Source organism: Leptosomus discolor, chromosome 10 (assembly GCF_034619465.1).
Source record: "Leptosomus discolor isolate bLepDis1 chromosome 10, bLepDis1.hap2, whole genome shotgun sequence".
Taxonomy (NCBI): Eukaryota; Metazoa; Chordata; class Aves; order Leptosomiformes; family Leptosomidae; genus Leptosomus; species Leptosomus discolor.
In genome coordinates this window covers 12,520,446-12,536,410 of record NC_141400.1, presented here as the reverse complement: position 1 = coordinate 12,536,410, position 15,965 = coordinate 12,520,446, and the positions used below count along the sequence as shown (strand labels likewise).

The window sequence follows — 15,965 nt, the reverse complement described above, 5'->3', positions numbered from 1 at the left end:
GCCCCATAAAAAGAAACAGGTGAAGGGGAGAGGGGCTATGCTGAAAACACCCCACGCATGGCGGCCACAGTCTGTGTCGTTTGGACGGCTATGCAAAATCCAAACGGCACTTTATGCACAGCTCAGGTGACACTGAACTTCAGGAAGGCCACTCGTTGGGAAAGAGTCTGATATCTAAGCTAAAGAGAGCCATGCTCATCTAATTCTGCAGTTTTAGCATTATATCTCGAGGCACTGGATTTTCAATTCAAGAGGAAAATCTGTTTGTTATTTGCATCCTTTACCTTCCTCTTCACCAACTTTCTTTTTGCATTATTTACACAATTATTTAGACTGATATTAAAGCTCGAGGTTACCAATTCCACCCCTCATCCCACCCTCATCATCCAAAAATACCAGCTTTCTAGGGAGTGATGTCTATTTAATTATAACATTAAAAATGCATCATATTAGCAAGTCACCACTGGATAAGCAACCTATATGAGCCGACCCTTAATTAAATGGCCATAATTCTTCTACGAAAAACTAACTGGCACTTCTATTCTGTCCCATACAGACTTGTATGTAAATGACACCACTTCATTTTTCTTTACACAGTTTAAAAAAAAATAAATCATAAATTAAAAATGTGGAGTTCCATCTCTAGTGTCCCTTGTGTAATTGCATGATTTATAAAAGACAAATGGTGTTGAGTTAAATCAAGCCTTAAAAAAACCCACAAAACCCAGAAGGAAATAAAAGCAAGCCCCCACCCCCGCAAAAAAAAAAAAAAAAAAAAGTGGATTTTTTTTATCAACATACAATAAATATATCTCCCAGGTATTTGGGATGGACAACTTGAATCAACACCTTGCAATTGTAGATTGTTAATTTCAATATTTGCAAGGATGGTGATTTTTGTTTTGTTTAAAAATCCGCAGTTATTGTAAGATTCTTCTTTATTTCTTTTTTATTTTTAAAAAGGCCTGAGTAAAAAGTTCCACTCTGGGACTTGTATCAGATTCTCTCTGAAGCAGAATTCAACCTCTTCATTAATAAAATTCTTCAAGGCAATTCTTTCACATGGGGGGAACAATCATGCCAGATATAGCTGTCAGAAGGAAAGGGGAGTAGGGGGGAGGGAGAGAGAGAGAGAGGGGCGGGGGAAAAAAGTTACTTTTGTGCATTATCAAGCGACCTTTAAAAAACTCAGAGCTTTCAAACATTTACTAGCAATGTACTTAGCTGTACTGTGAATTAAATTTATATATAATTATCATCCAGTAGAGACAACAAAGGACTAACAGGAAGCCTCATTCTGATTGGAAAGTGGTTTAAACTGTAAGTGCTGAAATTTGTGATTTTCGTGCACTTCCCCTGACATCAGATTCAGACCCCAATTTAATTTTCTGATTTTAGTTTCAGAATCTCAAAACACTCAGGAGGCTTAAACCTGACCCAGCCACTGCCACATACTCTATTACTTTTTTAAAAGTAAAGCAGATACTTGTTCCACATATGAGAAAACGGCTGGAGTCCCACAGGCCACCAATACTACAGACCTGATAGGGTGTTCCTTCCATTAGGCACACAACAGTCGTTCACCCTCCTAAGCCAGTTTTCTCTTACGAGTTCAGTGTTCAACCCTGGGACTTATATATGTATTTCCAGGTGCTCAGATAAAGACTGAAAGTCTCAAATCCAGTTTTCAAGTTGAAATATGTCCTTAACTGATGGTTTAGCAGACTGGTGTCTCATGGTTTTATTACACTTGTAGCAGACTTCACCTACTACGTTGAGTAAGTCGTATGTTAATGCTAATTTACAATGTCTTCTCCTTTGTTGGCTAAGTTGAATCACCAGAATTTCTTTATTATCTTCCTAACCACATTTTCTATGAAACCATCACCTCTCTTAAAGAGGAGCCTTTCATTAAAAGTCAACAGGTACAGCCTTCCACCCAGCTTAGTCTCCCTCTCTTTACCAGGGACTCTGCAGATCAGACACACCAAGTGATACACTGTGAGCAAGCGCATCGTTACAGGAGGTAGTCATGCAAGTTTATGATTAAAACAGTAAAAACAATGCATCTTTAAAATACCAGTTGTACAGTTATTTGCCAAAAGGTAGCAAACGGATTTGCCTTCAGGTTGGCGGCACTTCATGGGCACATTATTTAAATGCTAGAACTGCCTGCCATCTCAGACATCTGGACATGTAATTTCTTAAGGAAGAACTCAACCCTGTGACTGGTGCTGATTCATTGTGCTTTAATTACAGCTGCAATTATTTGATAAGAACAGAGCCAAAGTAAAAGACTCACAGATATGGGGTTGGAGGGGGAGAGGAGGGAAATGTTTTCTCCACAAACACCACCATATGTGCAAGAATTACAAGTCTAATCAGCAAGGGGAGAACAGATCGAGTAAACTGCACTGATTAAATGAAATAAAATGAGAAGAGAAGGCGAGAATGCAAAACACATCCACATGTTTGCAAGAGGCCATCCTCAGAGGTGACATGTTGCAACTATACAGCAGCATTTTAATTCTTGGAATTTATCATTCAACAACGGTTTTATGTAGAATCACTGTACTGATTGTTTCAGCTCCACGTAAGAGCTCTTCAAGGAGAATGAGGATAAAAAGGATAGAGAGGTGAGTTAAGTTGCTTTAAGCCCTACAGGAAGACAATCAAGTGAGTAGCATAGAGGAGACAACTGTGTCTTAGATGTTCCTTGCTGAGGTATTTCCTGTCATGGGCTTTTTTGGCTGCACTATGGAGATGTTCTGAGGCTGCATTTTCATATTATCTCTATAGCTATGCCATCTCCTTCATCTCAAATCACTGGATGAATTTGGTATTGCCATTTTTTTTAGAATCCTTGCTGATTTAATCATCACTGGGTAAAACAACAGCAGCTTTGTTTAAAAAAATTCTCAAAGGGTTTTATTTCAGCTGTCTCAAATAACAAGTTCTGAATACTCACACCCGGGCTGTCCCTTTGGTACATGTGACTGAAAAATGAAGCAAACTCAAGCCAAGCAATGGTCTCACTGTTGTGGTTGCTCCCTACACTGCTCTTGGGATCCTTACATGTGGGCCAAGCTACGGACCCTGAACCACAGACCTCTATGGCATCAATAAAATAGGTATTGGCAGCGATGGATACAGTCAACCAGAAGGTAATTCTGTTGTAGCAGCCCTACAAGGCGACAGCCTGCAGATAAGGGTGACAGTGTGATTTTCCGCATCTGAATATATGAAAAACTCATGTGGGCATGGACCCGAGACACACTTTTTGTCCCAGTTCTCCTCCTAGCTCATTGTATTACATCAAGCAATTTCACTTGTTTCTGTTTCTCACCTGAGGATAACAATTTTTATCCTATTGGTAAAGCACTTGGAGATTTCTGGATGGCAGTTGTTTAGTGGAACACAGTGGTGGGACTGCAGTGCTTTGGACATCAATGCTGTACATTAAGAGCAGAGCAAAGCAATACTAACAACAGTGTTCCCTCCTTTACTGCTCAGATAAGCAAGCAGTTGAGCAGATGGGAATGAATAGAGTCTTCCTACATGTGATGAGAGCAACTGAGCAGTGTCAGATGGATAATTAATCCTCTGTGCATACTACTTCAACCTTTTTTGTCCTTTGCAGCCCTTTCTAAATTCTAAATTTAGTGAAACTTTAAAACAAGATGTTGTTTTGCTTTAGAAAAATTACCTATACTTCATAAAATGTCAAAATAGTAGTCCAACAAAAAATTCTCAAGCTAAAAGATTCATCAAAACCGAATCAGTTTCCACCAAAAAGTGGTCAAGAATTGTTTCTCTCTTGGGACAGCATAGCTGTCTACCCTGGGTAAAAGCCCAAACAAAGGTGACATAACTGCAGCTCCTCCCTTCATGGCTTAGACATTTCCCTGTAGTTACATATCAGCCATGCACCTTTTGCCATTGGAAACAAATGGTTCAGATGCAGATCTTAGCTCATTTTTTTCAAAGCATTATCGTTTTTGAAGAGCTCTGAAATTCTGAATTAAATTACAAGGCAAATGGCAAATGATATCTTTTCTGCCTAAAAGCTTTGATATTTCCATTCTTTCTGAGTCTTCATTTATATCACTCTACTTTTATTCCGTAAGTGCTACATCTAGTCATGCAAATTCTCTCGGTTGTAGCATGTTATTGATCCTGAAAACAGATATATCAGTGTGAAACAGTGTATGTATGAGATCATAACACCTCCAAAAAGGGAGGGCAGAGAGTAGAAAAACTCCCACCAATGAGCATTATTTTTTTCTCTTACATACTAATTTGTATTTGCTGCTAGTAAATTACAGAAATAACATATTTTGAGTTTTACAAAATTGCATGGCAAAGAGAATAACAGATAAGCCTAGCTGTTGTTTCAGTTAGTTCTGCTGATATCTAAGCTACATAAGAAAAGCTTGATTGCTTTCTGATGTATCCAGAAGCCCAAGAGAGATAAGACAGCCTCCTTATACATGGTTGTTTATTTAAGCAGTAAGGCACAACAGGCAGTGCATTTCTGAGTGATTATTACAAGCCTCAGGTGGTATCAGAAGGCATGGGACCAAACGCTTTGTGTCTTTAACTCACCAAAAAGTTCAGTGACAACCTAGAAATGAACCATCTCTTGGTGTCTCATTGTTATTATGAAAATTGAATTGCTAAATAAAAATTAGGGAACACTCAGATCTGTGTGGTTTCCGGGCATTACAGACCTGGATATGACACAATGAGGAGGCAATCAGCAAGCCCCAGTTGTTCCCAGTGCTCACAGCTCATTCCATAATTGCTTTTCATAACCAAGTATGTGGAATCTGAGAATTCCGTGTCTTGTGAAAGGAAAAACAGCGCCTGAAAAAGCTTTTTCCTGTTACTCGCTTTTTCTCTCCACCCACAACAGCAAGTTGGGACAAGGTGAAGAGAAGAAATAACATCAACATGCTCAAAAGCTTCTAGCAGTCAACTCTTACCTCTTGTGTTTTTTTTTATTCAGAGGTGAAACATTTTCAGCTCTTGCCGTTAAAATTTGTAGCACGTCGGCAGTGCCTAATTTTTTAAACATGCAAAAATTAATCTCCTAAACACTACAGCTCATCTGAAAATGTTGTTGTGTTTTATTCCTGATGCAGTCTGTATTTATAACAAAAACCTGACCAGGGGTACCCAAGTTCTGCTTATACCTTTCTAATATTTTCACAATTTCTGTGTGCATGTGCGTACATCTGCAAGGATTCCTCCTTACAATTCACCTGTGCAAAACGCACTGAGGACAATGCTTTCCTTCAGTCACAATAGATCCCAGCTTTTATGAATGAATTCCTTCCACTCTGCCTGCATATAGATTTTTTTGGCTGTTAATGGCGCTATCAGCATCATGCCCACAAGCCTAGCGTTTCTCTTTCCAGAGGCTGTAGTGATATGTGGAGTCTGCAGAACTATGCTCCCCCTGCTCTGCACAGCTCCTTCTGAACACAGCTTTAAAAATGACAGCTTTTAGTCCCTGCTCGATGCTCTTTGGACAATTTGCACAGGCACGTGGAAAGCAAAACAGACCTCAGGTCTGAGGGAAGCACAACGCATACGGCAGTACCTTTCCCACCTCTGGCACAGTTGGAGGCAGCTGGCTGCATCTGCTTATGGAAACTCCTCAGTCTAAGCAAGCATGAAAATGTCTCTCTCGGCAAACTACTGCATCGTGAGGTAATTACACAGGAAGGTTTAGCACAGTGTTGTAGAACAGGTTGAACCAAACAATGAAATGGGCAGTGCTGGTCTTTGCAGCATCCTCAGTTTGACAAGCTTTTGTCTGTCACTCCCTCAGCTTGCATCAATGCTTCAAAATGTATTTAGGTGCTAATGCTGCAATACTTTGCAATGAGAGGGGAAGGGATGCAGAAAAGGAGCAGCCCCTTGATACCAAAAGTTGAAGAGGTTCTCAGAAAGGCCCTGTGCCATTTATGGAATTAATTGGCACAGAAGTACATTAATCAGTGGAAATTAATGTTTTCCCTGGTATGAGTTAAACTGGAAAATGCTGCTGTGAGTTTGTAATGTGCCTCCTATTTATGAAAGGCAAAGGTTTGTGCCAAGCTCTGTAACAGTCTATTTGCTCTCAGTAGGATTTCTGCACAAGTGTACTATGATAAAGGAAAAAAAGGAAGGGAAGATTGAGTGACGTACTTCAGGAGAAGGCCAGCCCCTGGAGAGACCCTGCAGTGGAGTACTTGCTAGAGTCCACAAAAGACTGGTCTGATAAAGGACGACAACAGGGAATAAGAAAGGAAAGAAAGAAAAAGGATGGTATTAGTAAGCTGAAATATTACTCGTTTTTATCATAACAGTAGGTCTGTGCTTTAAAAGACACAGCCTCTCAATTCAGCAGTATTAGCCAAGTTAGAGATAGGGTGGTTGCCAAACATCTGCATGGTACTAGGTGGGCTGGTGGTGGAGTCCAGTTACTCTTTACAGGAGGAAACTTTAGGACAGAGACCACCAGGGATCCCCCATTGTCTTCTATCCCCTTTGACAACTCAGTGTCGCTTAGAGCCTCGCAAGGCACCGGGAATTCACAGTTTTGTGAGCAGCCATCTACGCTCCAGACTTGGTTTCACCTACCTTGCAGGCTGTTGCCATTGGTGCTGGTGCAGGTGGGAGGAGGAGAAGTTTGTGGTCTCACAACAGGCGCAAAAGCACTCTTCTGTTTCACCGCTGAGACCATGTTGGCTGGTGAGAAGGAGAAAATACCGGAGGAACTGCTACAGTTGGAGGGGAGGCTAGTGGAGGAGGCCATTGTTGGACTTGATGGCACAACTAGAGGAAAAAAAAACAAAACAAAATGCATTCCTTAGTATTAGATAATCAGCAGGCTGAAGAAACAGGAGAATTCTGCTTCTTGGATGCACTGGGTCTAATTTCAAATGGCCAAGGCCTTTACTGCAGTTAGATTTCTGGCTGTTCACAAAGTGTGATCAATCACTACAGGAAAGCCACTTGCTGTTTTGTGTTCTGGGTGTTCAGGAGCAGTAATTCTAGGAGCTCTTAAACACTGCCTTAATTCTCTGTCACTGCAACTCTTTATCATTACAACAAACCTGTCCTGACATCCTGTGTCAAACTTTTCTAGTGATTGGCATTAGCCACTCCCCTGGTCCGAATTTGTAATGTTTTTGTGTAGGTGCGTAAGAGGGAATCCAAACTATGTAGGTAACTCGGGGGGTTACAAAACTGATGAGCAAGGAGAGTGGCTAAAGTACAAATCTAGATCCAGAATTTTTAACTTGAAAATGTTTGAGTTTTTAACCGGCCTCCAAAATAAGCATTTTAAGCCATGCTCTCCTTGTAGCAAGATGGCTCCAGAAACAGGGTTTCAAGCAGAAGGTAGAGAGGTCTTAGTGGTGACCTAGTCAACTTGCCTGTCAAAAGCCAGCAAAAATGGCTGGATTTCTTTCCTCTCTTAAACGCTGCAAGAACTAGGGTTTAAGAGGAGTAATTCCAAGAGCTGTGACTATATATATATACACACATTCACACATATATACATGAAAGCTGTCCAGCATGAAGCAACCGGTGAGATGGCTGCTCTGACAGTTTTTCACTCCTTTGGTCTCACAGAATCACAGAACAGTAGGGGCTGGAAGGGACCTCTGGTGATGATCTTGTCCAACCCCTCTGCTAAAGCAGGTTCACCCAGAGCAGGTCTCCTGGCACTAGTGTTTTCAGTGTCTGTTGCATTAAAAATGTATGGCTAGCTGATGGAAATCACGCTTTTCTTTATCTCCCAATGGGAGAAACCACTAAACCTTTCTCACAATGGCCACAGATGCTTTCTGTGCTATAACTACTAGCTGATGCTTGATAGTCAGTCTCCAGCTTCTGCTTTTGGAAAGCTTCTGTTGTGGGGACTTCCCAGGAGTTCTCAGTGACATGAAAACCAGCCATATTTCTCATGTGAGTCTTTTGTTTATGTACAGGAATGGAGCTGGCATTTCATATCTCGCTTGAGATGGGGAATTTTGAAAATGAAAGTCTGTTTTATAATGGTCAAGACAAATAATTCTCCCAAAGAATCTATGACCACCATCTGAATACAGTCAATATAACATTCTCATTCAGAGCCATCGACTGGAATCTCAGCTGGAATAGCTAAGTAATGAAGCCATTCTGGGAGACATCAAATGAAGATCTAGCTTTAAATAGAAGACTGAATAAAATGAGAGTCTTCAGTTTTTCTAAATAAGTGTAGACATAAGGCTCTCCTTTTTTTAGGGACTGACCTGATTGTCCAAAATGCAAACCTTCTATAAAGGAGGTTCAGTTTTTAAATACATATACCCTTAAATTGTTATTTTACTATACAGTGGGATAAATACTTTTGGTTCATGTATTTATCTTTGAGGTTTTAAGTGAATTTGTTTTCATGAAAATAAAACCAACTACCTTTTATATTCAGACAGCTTTGCAAGCTTCCCCTTCTATCCAAAAAAAAAAAAAAAAAAGGAAAAAAAAGGAAAGGAAAGGGCCAATAGTAACATCCCACACTTTCATTCTTTGTCCTATTTAGAAAATGCTTACATACACAAGGGGGCTATGAATAATTACATATTATAGAGTAAACCTCCTATCATCTGGGCTTTGAATGATTATTTTATTTGCATTTGTGTAGATAAAAATCACCCTATTTAAGTTCTTATTTGAGAATCTGATATCATATTTGTTAACACTGAGGAAATCAATTAATGGAAATTAAATGTTCAAAGTTTCACAGTCTGACAGATACAATCTTAGTCTGAAGTCACTCTATGTCTGGAAGTACTTGCTAAGGCAGAGCAATCAAAGCACCTAAATTGAATTGCTACTATACAGCAATTAGTTTATTGATTTAATTAAGAATGCCACCTTTTAATTTTCAGGTCATGATTGAAGCATTTTCTGATTCAATGGATTAGGCATTAGCAGAATGACAGATCTACCAAGAAAACCTCCCAAAATATAACTTGAATAGAGAATCAGGGCTGGGAAGTGAAGCGCTATTCTAAAGAGGGCTTCGTTCATAAATATGAAATAATACACTGCTAGAGTATTTTAAACACATTACTGGCATCTGCTTCCAAAAAGAGATGTCTCATCAATCACGTTATATTATGAATTCAGAGTGCGCATATTCTATGACAGTAAATTCAACTTAATAAGTAAGGCACTTTGTAACATTACATTTTACATTATTATTAGAGTACAAAAATAATAACTGGTTAGCAATTCCCAGGTTATAAGTACTAGTTATGTGGGTAAATATTTTCTTCTAAATTTGCAGCAGCTAAGAAGCCTTGAAGGCAGTTTTTTAAATCAGAGTTACTATGCCCTTTTTAATTCTGAACTCTAGCAATGCAATTAAAATTAATTCATTACTGCTGTTACACCACTAAACTCAAGATTTGCTGTGTAAACCTTGGTACGTTCACCAGTTTGGCCTGTCCATGTTAGGGTCTCCGCCTATAAACCTATTCATATGACAAGACCTTTGGCCTGATTCTGCTAGCAGCTTTCTATAGATGTCAGTGGAATCCTTTACGCCACATGAGTAATGTCAGAGGAACTGGTCAGGTCTTATTCATTTAATTCACGTGAATAGGGTCTACTGAGCTGTGTGAGCAGCTGCAGAAGAGGTTCATAGGCCTTTATCAATAGAAATGTACTTATATTTAAACAAGTTACTAAACCTTTAATATCAAAATGCAGAAAGTTAATTCTACACGTAAACATTTCCATAACTGTGACTGTAGACCATAAGCTCTTTATGCCATGGAATATATGATTTATATGACTTACACCTTTGTGACATTCACTGTACAGACATTAAAACACAAACTCTAAGAGCCATTGTCACATTTTACTGATACTAAGCCCTCAGTGAAGTCAATATAATAGCTACTTACAAAGCAAATGCAGTACAAGCAATCAAGATTAGGCTCAACACTAATTCATAATTTCTATAAAGGTTATGAACATATTATTTGCTCAGAGGTCTTGGAAACATCATCATGCAGCTTATGGAAATGTCAGTCTTATTACAGTAAACTTTTCTGCCCTTCAAATCTTACAGCTGGAAAAAATAATTTTTCCTGCAGCAAATATCCTTAGCTTCCTTTCACACCCACTGCAACACAAAGTTGTGTACTGACAACTGTCTTTTGATCCACTCCAACGGACACAAAGTCACTTACACCATCCCTGCTTTCTAGCAATGTTGAGGACAGCGTTTCTTATTTACAGAGTACAAGGTAAGTTACAAAACTATCAGCCAAAATAATGAGAGACATTACTCTTTTTAAGCTCTTATGGGACTCAATAATAATAATAATAATAATAATAATAATAATAATAATAATATAACCACCACCAGATACAATAATTTCTGGCAACACTAATGTCTTCAAAGTGCTTCAAAGGTCAGTGCATTGAAGTGGAGAGAAAGGACCAAGCTCTGCTTCAAGTGCTCAAAACAGAAACCAAATACTATCACAGAAAAGTCACTATCTCCTTCTAATGAAAACGTGCAAATTACAAAAAAGCCATGTAATACTCACTGGCATAGGGAGAATTGGCAGCAGATCCATTCAGGAAGGTTGGAGAACCGCCTAAATTTGACATTCCAGCATTCCCATAGCCATTCATGCTTGTTGTGACAGAGTTATAATTTGTCTGCTGAGGGGTGGTGCTTGGCACATAGCCATGAGGTGACACGCTGCTTGAGTTGCGAGTAAAACCTTTTGTGGGGAGGGAATACATTTAGAAATTGGTATTAGCCCGAGAACAGTTTCTTATACAAACAGCTACAAGCAAGTAACTCAGGGCTACCAAGCCAGCAGCCTAGTCCAGCCATGGTGTGCACGGGGAGGGCCAGGACTCACCACCAATATCACCAGGTAACGCAGACTGGGAACCCTCACTGCCTAGGTCATTGCTGCTGGGCCCACAAGTGGGAGGAGGGAGGCTACAGCCTTCACAGCTCCTCAGGCAGCCCATGCCCTCAAGCAAAGATTACCATCAGGTATTACAGGAACACTCACTCTAAAAGAGCTGTTTGTAGGAAATGGAGTAAACATGACCTACATTTTCAAAGTGAGGAGTACATACCGACTTAAGGTATGTTAAAAGCATGTGAGTTTTGATAACTCTCTTCTGATGTTGCTTTCATCTAATGCATCTCAAATTAGATGCTCGCTGCACACTTCAGAAAATGTAGGTATATTTCTCAGAATAGTGGGATATCCTTTTTGCCATGCTGTGATCATTATATTGGTAGAAAACGACTATCAAATTTGGCACCAAGTTAAAATTTGAATCTCTACCTAATTCTGGAAATGCCGTTTGGGGAAACTCATATCCAAATCTCCAAAAAGGAAGATTTGTTTCTAGAAGCACAGAAATACAAAAATCCATCTTCAGTCTTTGAAGAAAAAAATGTCAACTTTTCTCCTACCACACAGTACATCCATAAAATACTTTCAGGTAAAAATCATTCTATTTTTTTTAGTGTAGTGCAAAATAATTTTGTCTGCCCTTCTAGAAAACAGCCTCATTAATACTTTCTCACTGAAGTGGATTTTTAGGTGGCATAATAAATACATCTGAGCAAAGGAGAAGGGAAAATGCAAAGGGCTTTTAAAAAAACATCCTTCACATGTTTGGTTTTTTTTTTTTTTTAGCTGTAGGAATTAAAACATATTGATTTTATACAAAGTGAAAAACACTTTAATTTGAAAATTAGAGAAGCTCTGAAAATGTCTTGGTAAACATTTCTGGGTTTTGCTAGTTTCAAAATTTAGGAAAGTCTCAAACTCAGAAAAAATATCAGTGCCAATATTATGTCTCTTGCAAAACCAAAATAAACAGACAAATATTCAAGGAGTTCTTTTGTGTTATACAGAAATGCTACGTAGAGCCCAGACTGATAGACCATCCATGCTTAGGAAAATATCCAAGCAAGTACTTAACATTAAGTACATGCTCAAGTCAATAGAAATCCTTTTAAAATTAGTGGGATTTAATAACATATACAAGTGTTATTCTGAGCAGAAGGAAAAGCTATTTAGAGATTATGCAGAGTGCTTTTCCTAAATTGGGGCAAAAGTCACTAAAGAAAGCCCCATCTCATCACAGTATTGCATCACTGAAACGTTGCGCATGCGTGTGGGATGGTGTCTGTCTAGACATGCTCCTAGCCTTCATTTCTGAACCATCACTCTGTCACTGCTCTGCACATTTCCCTGACTTTTATCAGAAAAGGTTCATAGAGAGAGGAAGACGAGTCTTCTCCTGACCCTGATTGGTGGCTTGTGAGGCTTCAGAAACATTGACAGCTAGTTGACCACTAAAGGAATTCACTCCCATCATTCCTGCATGGACTGACGTGTTAGCAAGGGTGGGGAGCTGGTTGTGATTGCGGGGGACACTGTAGAGGGCTTCTGCGATGTCTGCCGCTCTTTTCAGAATTATTTCCTAGAGGATAAGAAAGGGAAAAAAAGAATCAGGGTTACCAATGTGACACTGACAAACCTTTTGTAACACACTAAAATGAAACATTTCCCTGTCCAAAGGCAAAAACTAGATGCTTTTCTTTCCAAACCAGTTGGCTGACTGATAGCTAATGCTTATAAGATCTGCTGCCTTTGTGATAAATCCTGACATCTGTGGTAACGGAGTTGGAAGTTTCAATCCCAGCGGCCACGCTTCTGTATTACAAGATCAACTGGCAGAAGAGGGCTGGAGCCTAGACTTACTCCACCTTAAAGCTATCTTTAGGGTAAGACTGAAAAATCACTGGTGGCAAGACATAATGCATATCATTGCTCATATTATATAGTATCTGGTGAAAGTGGGCAAATGCCTCCAGGGTTAATAACCTGTTGCTTTTACAAGCACTAAATTCACACCCTTTAAAAAAGAAAACAGGCAAACTAAACCCCACTCCAGATATGACATTGCCCTCTATATTTATTCTTGTCTCACACTGTAGTATCTTATACCTTTAGCCCCTAATCTATCTACACACCTAAGAAACAGCCATGTTTTAGAATTGGTGAAGTAGAATGCATTTACCTGGTTATTATGTGGCATACCATAGAGTGCTTCTACTAAATCAGCAGCCCTCTTAAGTATTACTTCCTGTCAATATAAAAACAGATGCATTCCTCTGAGTTCAATAAACTCCTTGTGGGGGAAAACAAATATTACAATCTTTTATACTCTTAGTTTTGTGTTTGGTTTTTTTAGCTCCCACCAGGTACACCTTAATTGTAACAACTACTCAGCAACTCAACACTTGGAATGGTGTTAAATCACTAGTTCATCCTATTCACACACACGCTTAATCAAGTCAAAAGGTGAGAATCATTGATGCTGCAAAATAAAATACATCACTCAATTGTCTCTACCATCTGCACTATAAACCACTCATTGGTTTATTGCAGAATATGATCCTGAGGTCATTTACTAGATTACTGCAATCAATGTCATTCAGAGCATGTTATGAATCCCTTCAATGTGTTTATTTTATTCTTAATTGCATACTGCAGGAATTGTGACCTACCCAGAAGGCCACATTCAAAAGACATCCAATCAGTTCTATGCTACTGGTAATGTAACCTTTCAACTTTGGTTTGTATCCTGATATGATGGGTCAGAGCAGGATCCACATACATAAAATGATGCACAAGAGGAAAACACATGCATTGTGAGAGAATAGCCCAGTATGGTGCTGTGTTTCCTGGAAAAACTCTCTGCACGGACAGCAAAATTTAAAGCAGTCTGGGATTCAGTTCTCCATTTTGGGCAAATTTTCTTTTCTCCATTTTCCTATTTGTTGCTCTTGACTTAATATTTCTTAAGAGTATTTTAAACCAGCATTCAAGTAATAACAGCATTTCCTGTGCTCTTAACATTTTACAGTGTGGAAAAATCTCTATGAACAATCCTGATTGAAAATGTACAAATGCACTGCAGAATTAACCCAGAAGAAATTTTTTTCTTATTCTTTCAAAGCATCTAGTAGATTCCCAATTGCCTGACCAAAACCAGTTGAGACTGTCCTTCGAGTAAAACAATATATTTTTGTAATTCCCAGACCCTAAGTATTGCTCTAATAGACTAACACAACGCTATTCACCATGGTATATTTCTGCAGGTAGCTTATAAAAATAGTACCAGTTCTAAGGATTTTACAGTTTCCTACAAAGTTAAACTTTTAAACTTAAAATATTTTACACAATAGCCATATTTTACACCAAAAAGAAACAGTAATGCTCAATTTTCGTATACTGTAGACTCTGATCAGAAAATAGAGATATAATTACGTTCATTTTGCTGTCACCATAACCTCTTCAAAAATCCTTGAACAACTCTTCAAATGACAAGCTTTTAGATGCATATTAGCATTTTTTTTCAATTTTAAATTCTCTATAATATAAGATAAAATAGTTGTCATACTGCAGTAACTACTTATGACATATATAATGTCCTAAATTCAAAAATGAGATGGAGGATTTTTGTACTTCCAGTAAACATTTAGGTTTGCCTTCTGCTGCACACACCCCTCTCAGAATACACATTTAAATTATTTTCCACATGTGAAGTGAGGTGTAATATACAATTGATTTATTTTTAAATCACTATATCTGAAACAGATTCTGAGGAGTTAAGCTGCTACAACCTTTTTTCTGTTTTGTTTTGTTCTGTTTTGCTTTTTTCTTTCTGTTGTGGTTTTTGTTTTGGGTTTTTGTTTTTTTTTTTTTGTATAGCTTGACCACAACAGTTAGCAGTATAATCATGGACAGACCAACTACAAATAACATCCAGGTACAATCAATTCCTGTTCTTTTACCAGAATCATCAGAACACTGAGTTGCCCTTTTTGTCTGATACTGAAGACACAAACCAGAGAAGAATAGAGATGTTACTGAAAAATGTTATCTTTTTCAATGCATGATTTTAGGTGGAAAATTACTGCACAGGTGTTTGACTTTGCAAACCATGATTTATTTCACTTCAGTAGAAATTGTTTGCTTTATATATTTCACTGATACAAAATTAGAATGTGATACAGAGCCTACAAACTGCTTTGGAATATTGTTAACCTAAGCTGTCATTATGCCAAATTACTAAAAAAAAAAAAGTTTAAATAGTCATTTCTGCTCTACCTGACTAATCATAGTTATTTATGTAATGCTGAGCTAAAAACCTTGAAATACATCTAAAAAGAGATTGAATATCATGTTAAAAAATGAGGTAATTACATGGAATCTTACAGCCGCTCTACCTAATATCAAATATAATCCAGTTCTTAAACTTTCGAAGCTCTTTGATGCCATATCGTATTGCATGTAAATAAAACTAATTGTCATTATGGTTCATTGAAATATGCTTGATAAGCAGCATTCAATTTTACTAGCTAGTCAATGGTTATATTTTTTTCAGCATTTTCAGAGTCTGTATATTCGAGTTTCATACTTTCTCTAATACTCTTTTCACACAAGAAAAGCATTTCTTGTTTATGACATTTTCAGATCACACAAAGTAGATGTTACACAAAAACTCCTGTGTGAAATAGTGGTATCTTCTATTCCAGAGCTGACGGTAGATCTTACAGACAAACTAGCTTTAAAAATACACAATAAAATGCTACTACAGCCACGCTCAAGTTATTAACTTCTTGTTTTCTGAATGCATCTTAAACCCTTTGCAGCTCTGCTTAAATTGCCATAGAAGCGACTGTTCCAACTCCACATACAAAGGAGCCCCAAAAGTCCTCTATAAGTTAGAGCAACAGACCTTGCAAGGTGCTTGGATTGCGGTGACCAGAAAATTGTTCTCACCTCCATGTCATTACGCTCACAGTGAAGCAGCCCCCGAGCATGTTTGTGTTCGGGATCTAATATATTGCCTTTCAATCAGAG

General features: G+C 38.4%; 1 protein-coding gene across 16 annotated transcripts in view; it reads right to left on the bottom strand.

Moving 5' to 3' along the window:
- Positions 1–1,058: 1,058 nt before the first annotated feature.
- The window catches only part of EBF1 (EBF transcription factor 1), a 278,880-nt gene continuing 263,973 nt past the window's right edge, over positions 1,059–15,965 (bottom strand). For 5 of the 16 annotated variants that reach the window (XM_086471113.1, XM_086471117.1, XM_086471118.1 and 2 more), the window contains 5 exons: positions 13,114–13,179; positions 12,336–12,513; positions 10,599–10,778; positions 6,631–6,825; positions 1,059–1,090 (listed from right to left, as the gene is read on the bottom strand). In XM_086471113.1, the coding sequence (XP_086327239.1) occupies positions 1,059–1,090; positions 6,631–6,825; positions 10,599–10,778; positions 12,336–12,513; positions 13,114–13,179 (651 nt within the window). Of the gene's footprint in view, positions 1,091–6,196; positions 6,265–6,630; positions 6,826–10,598; positions 10,779–11,148; positions 11,152–12,335; positions 12,514–13,113; positions 13,180–15,965 lie in introns of those variants that run through there. The other 11 variants (XM_086471112.1, XM_086471116.1, XM_086471119.1 and 8 more) reach the window with 5 other exon arrangements.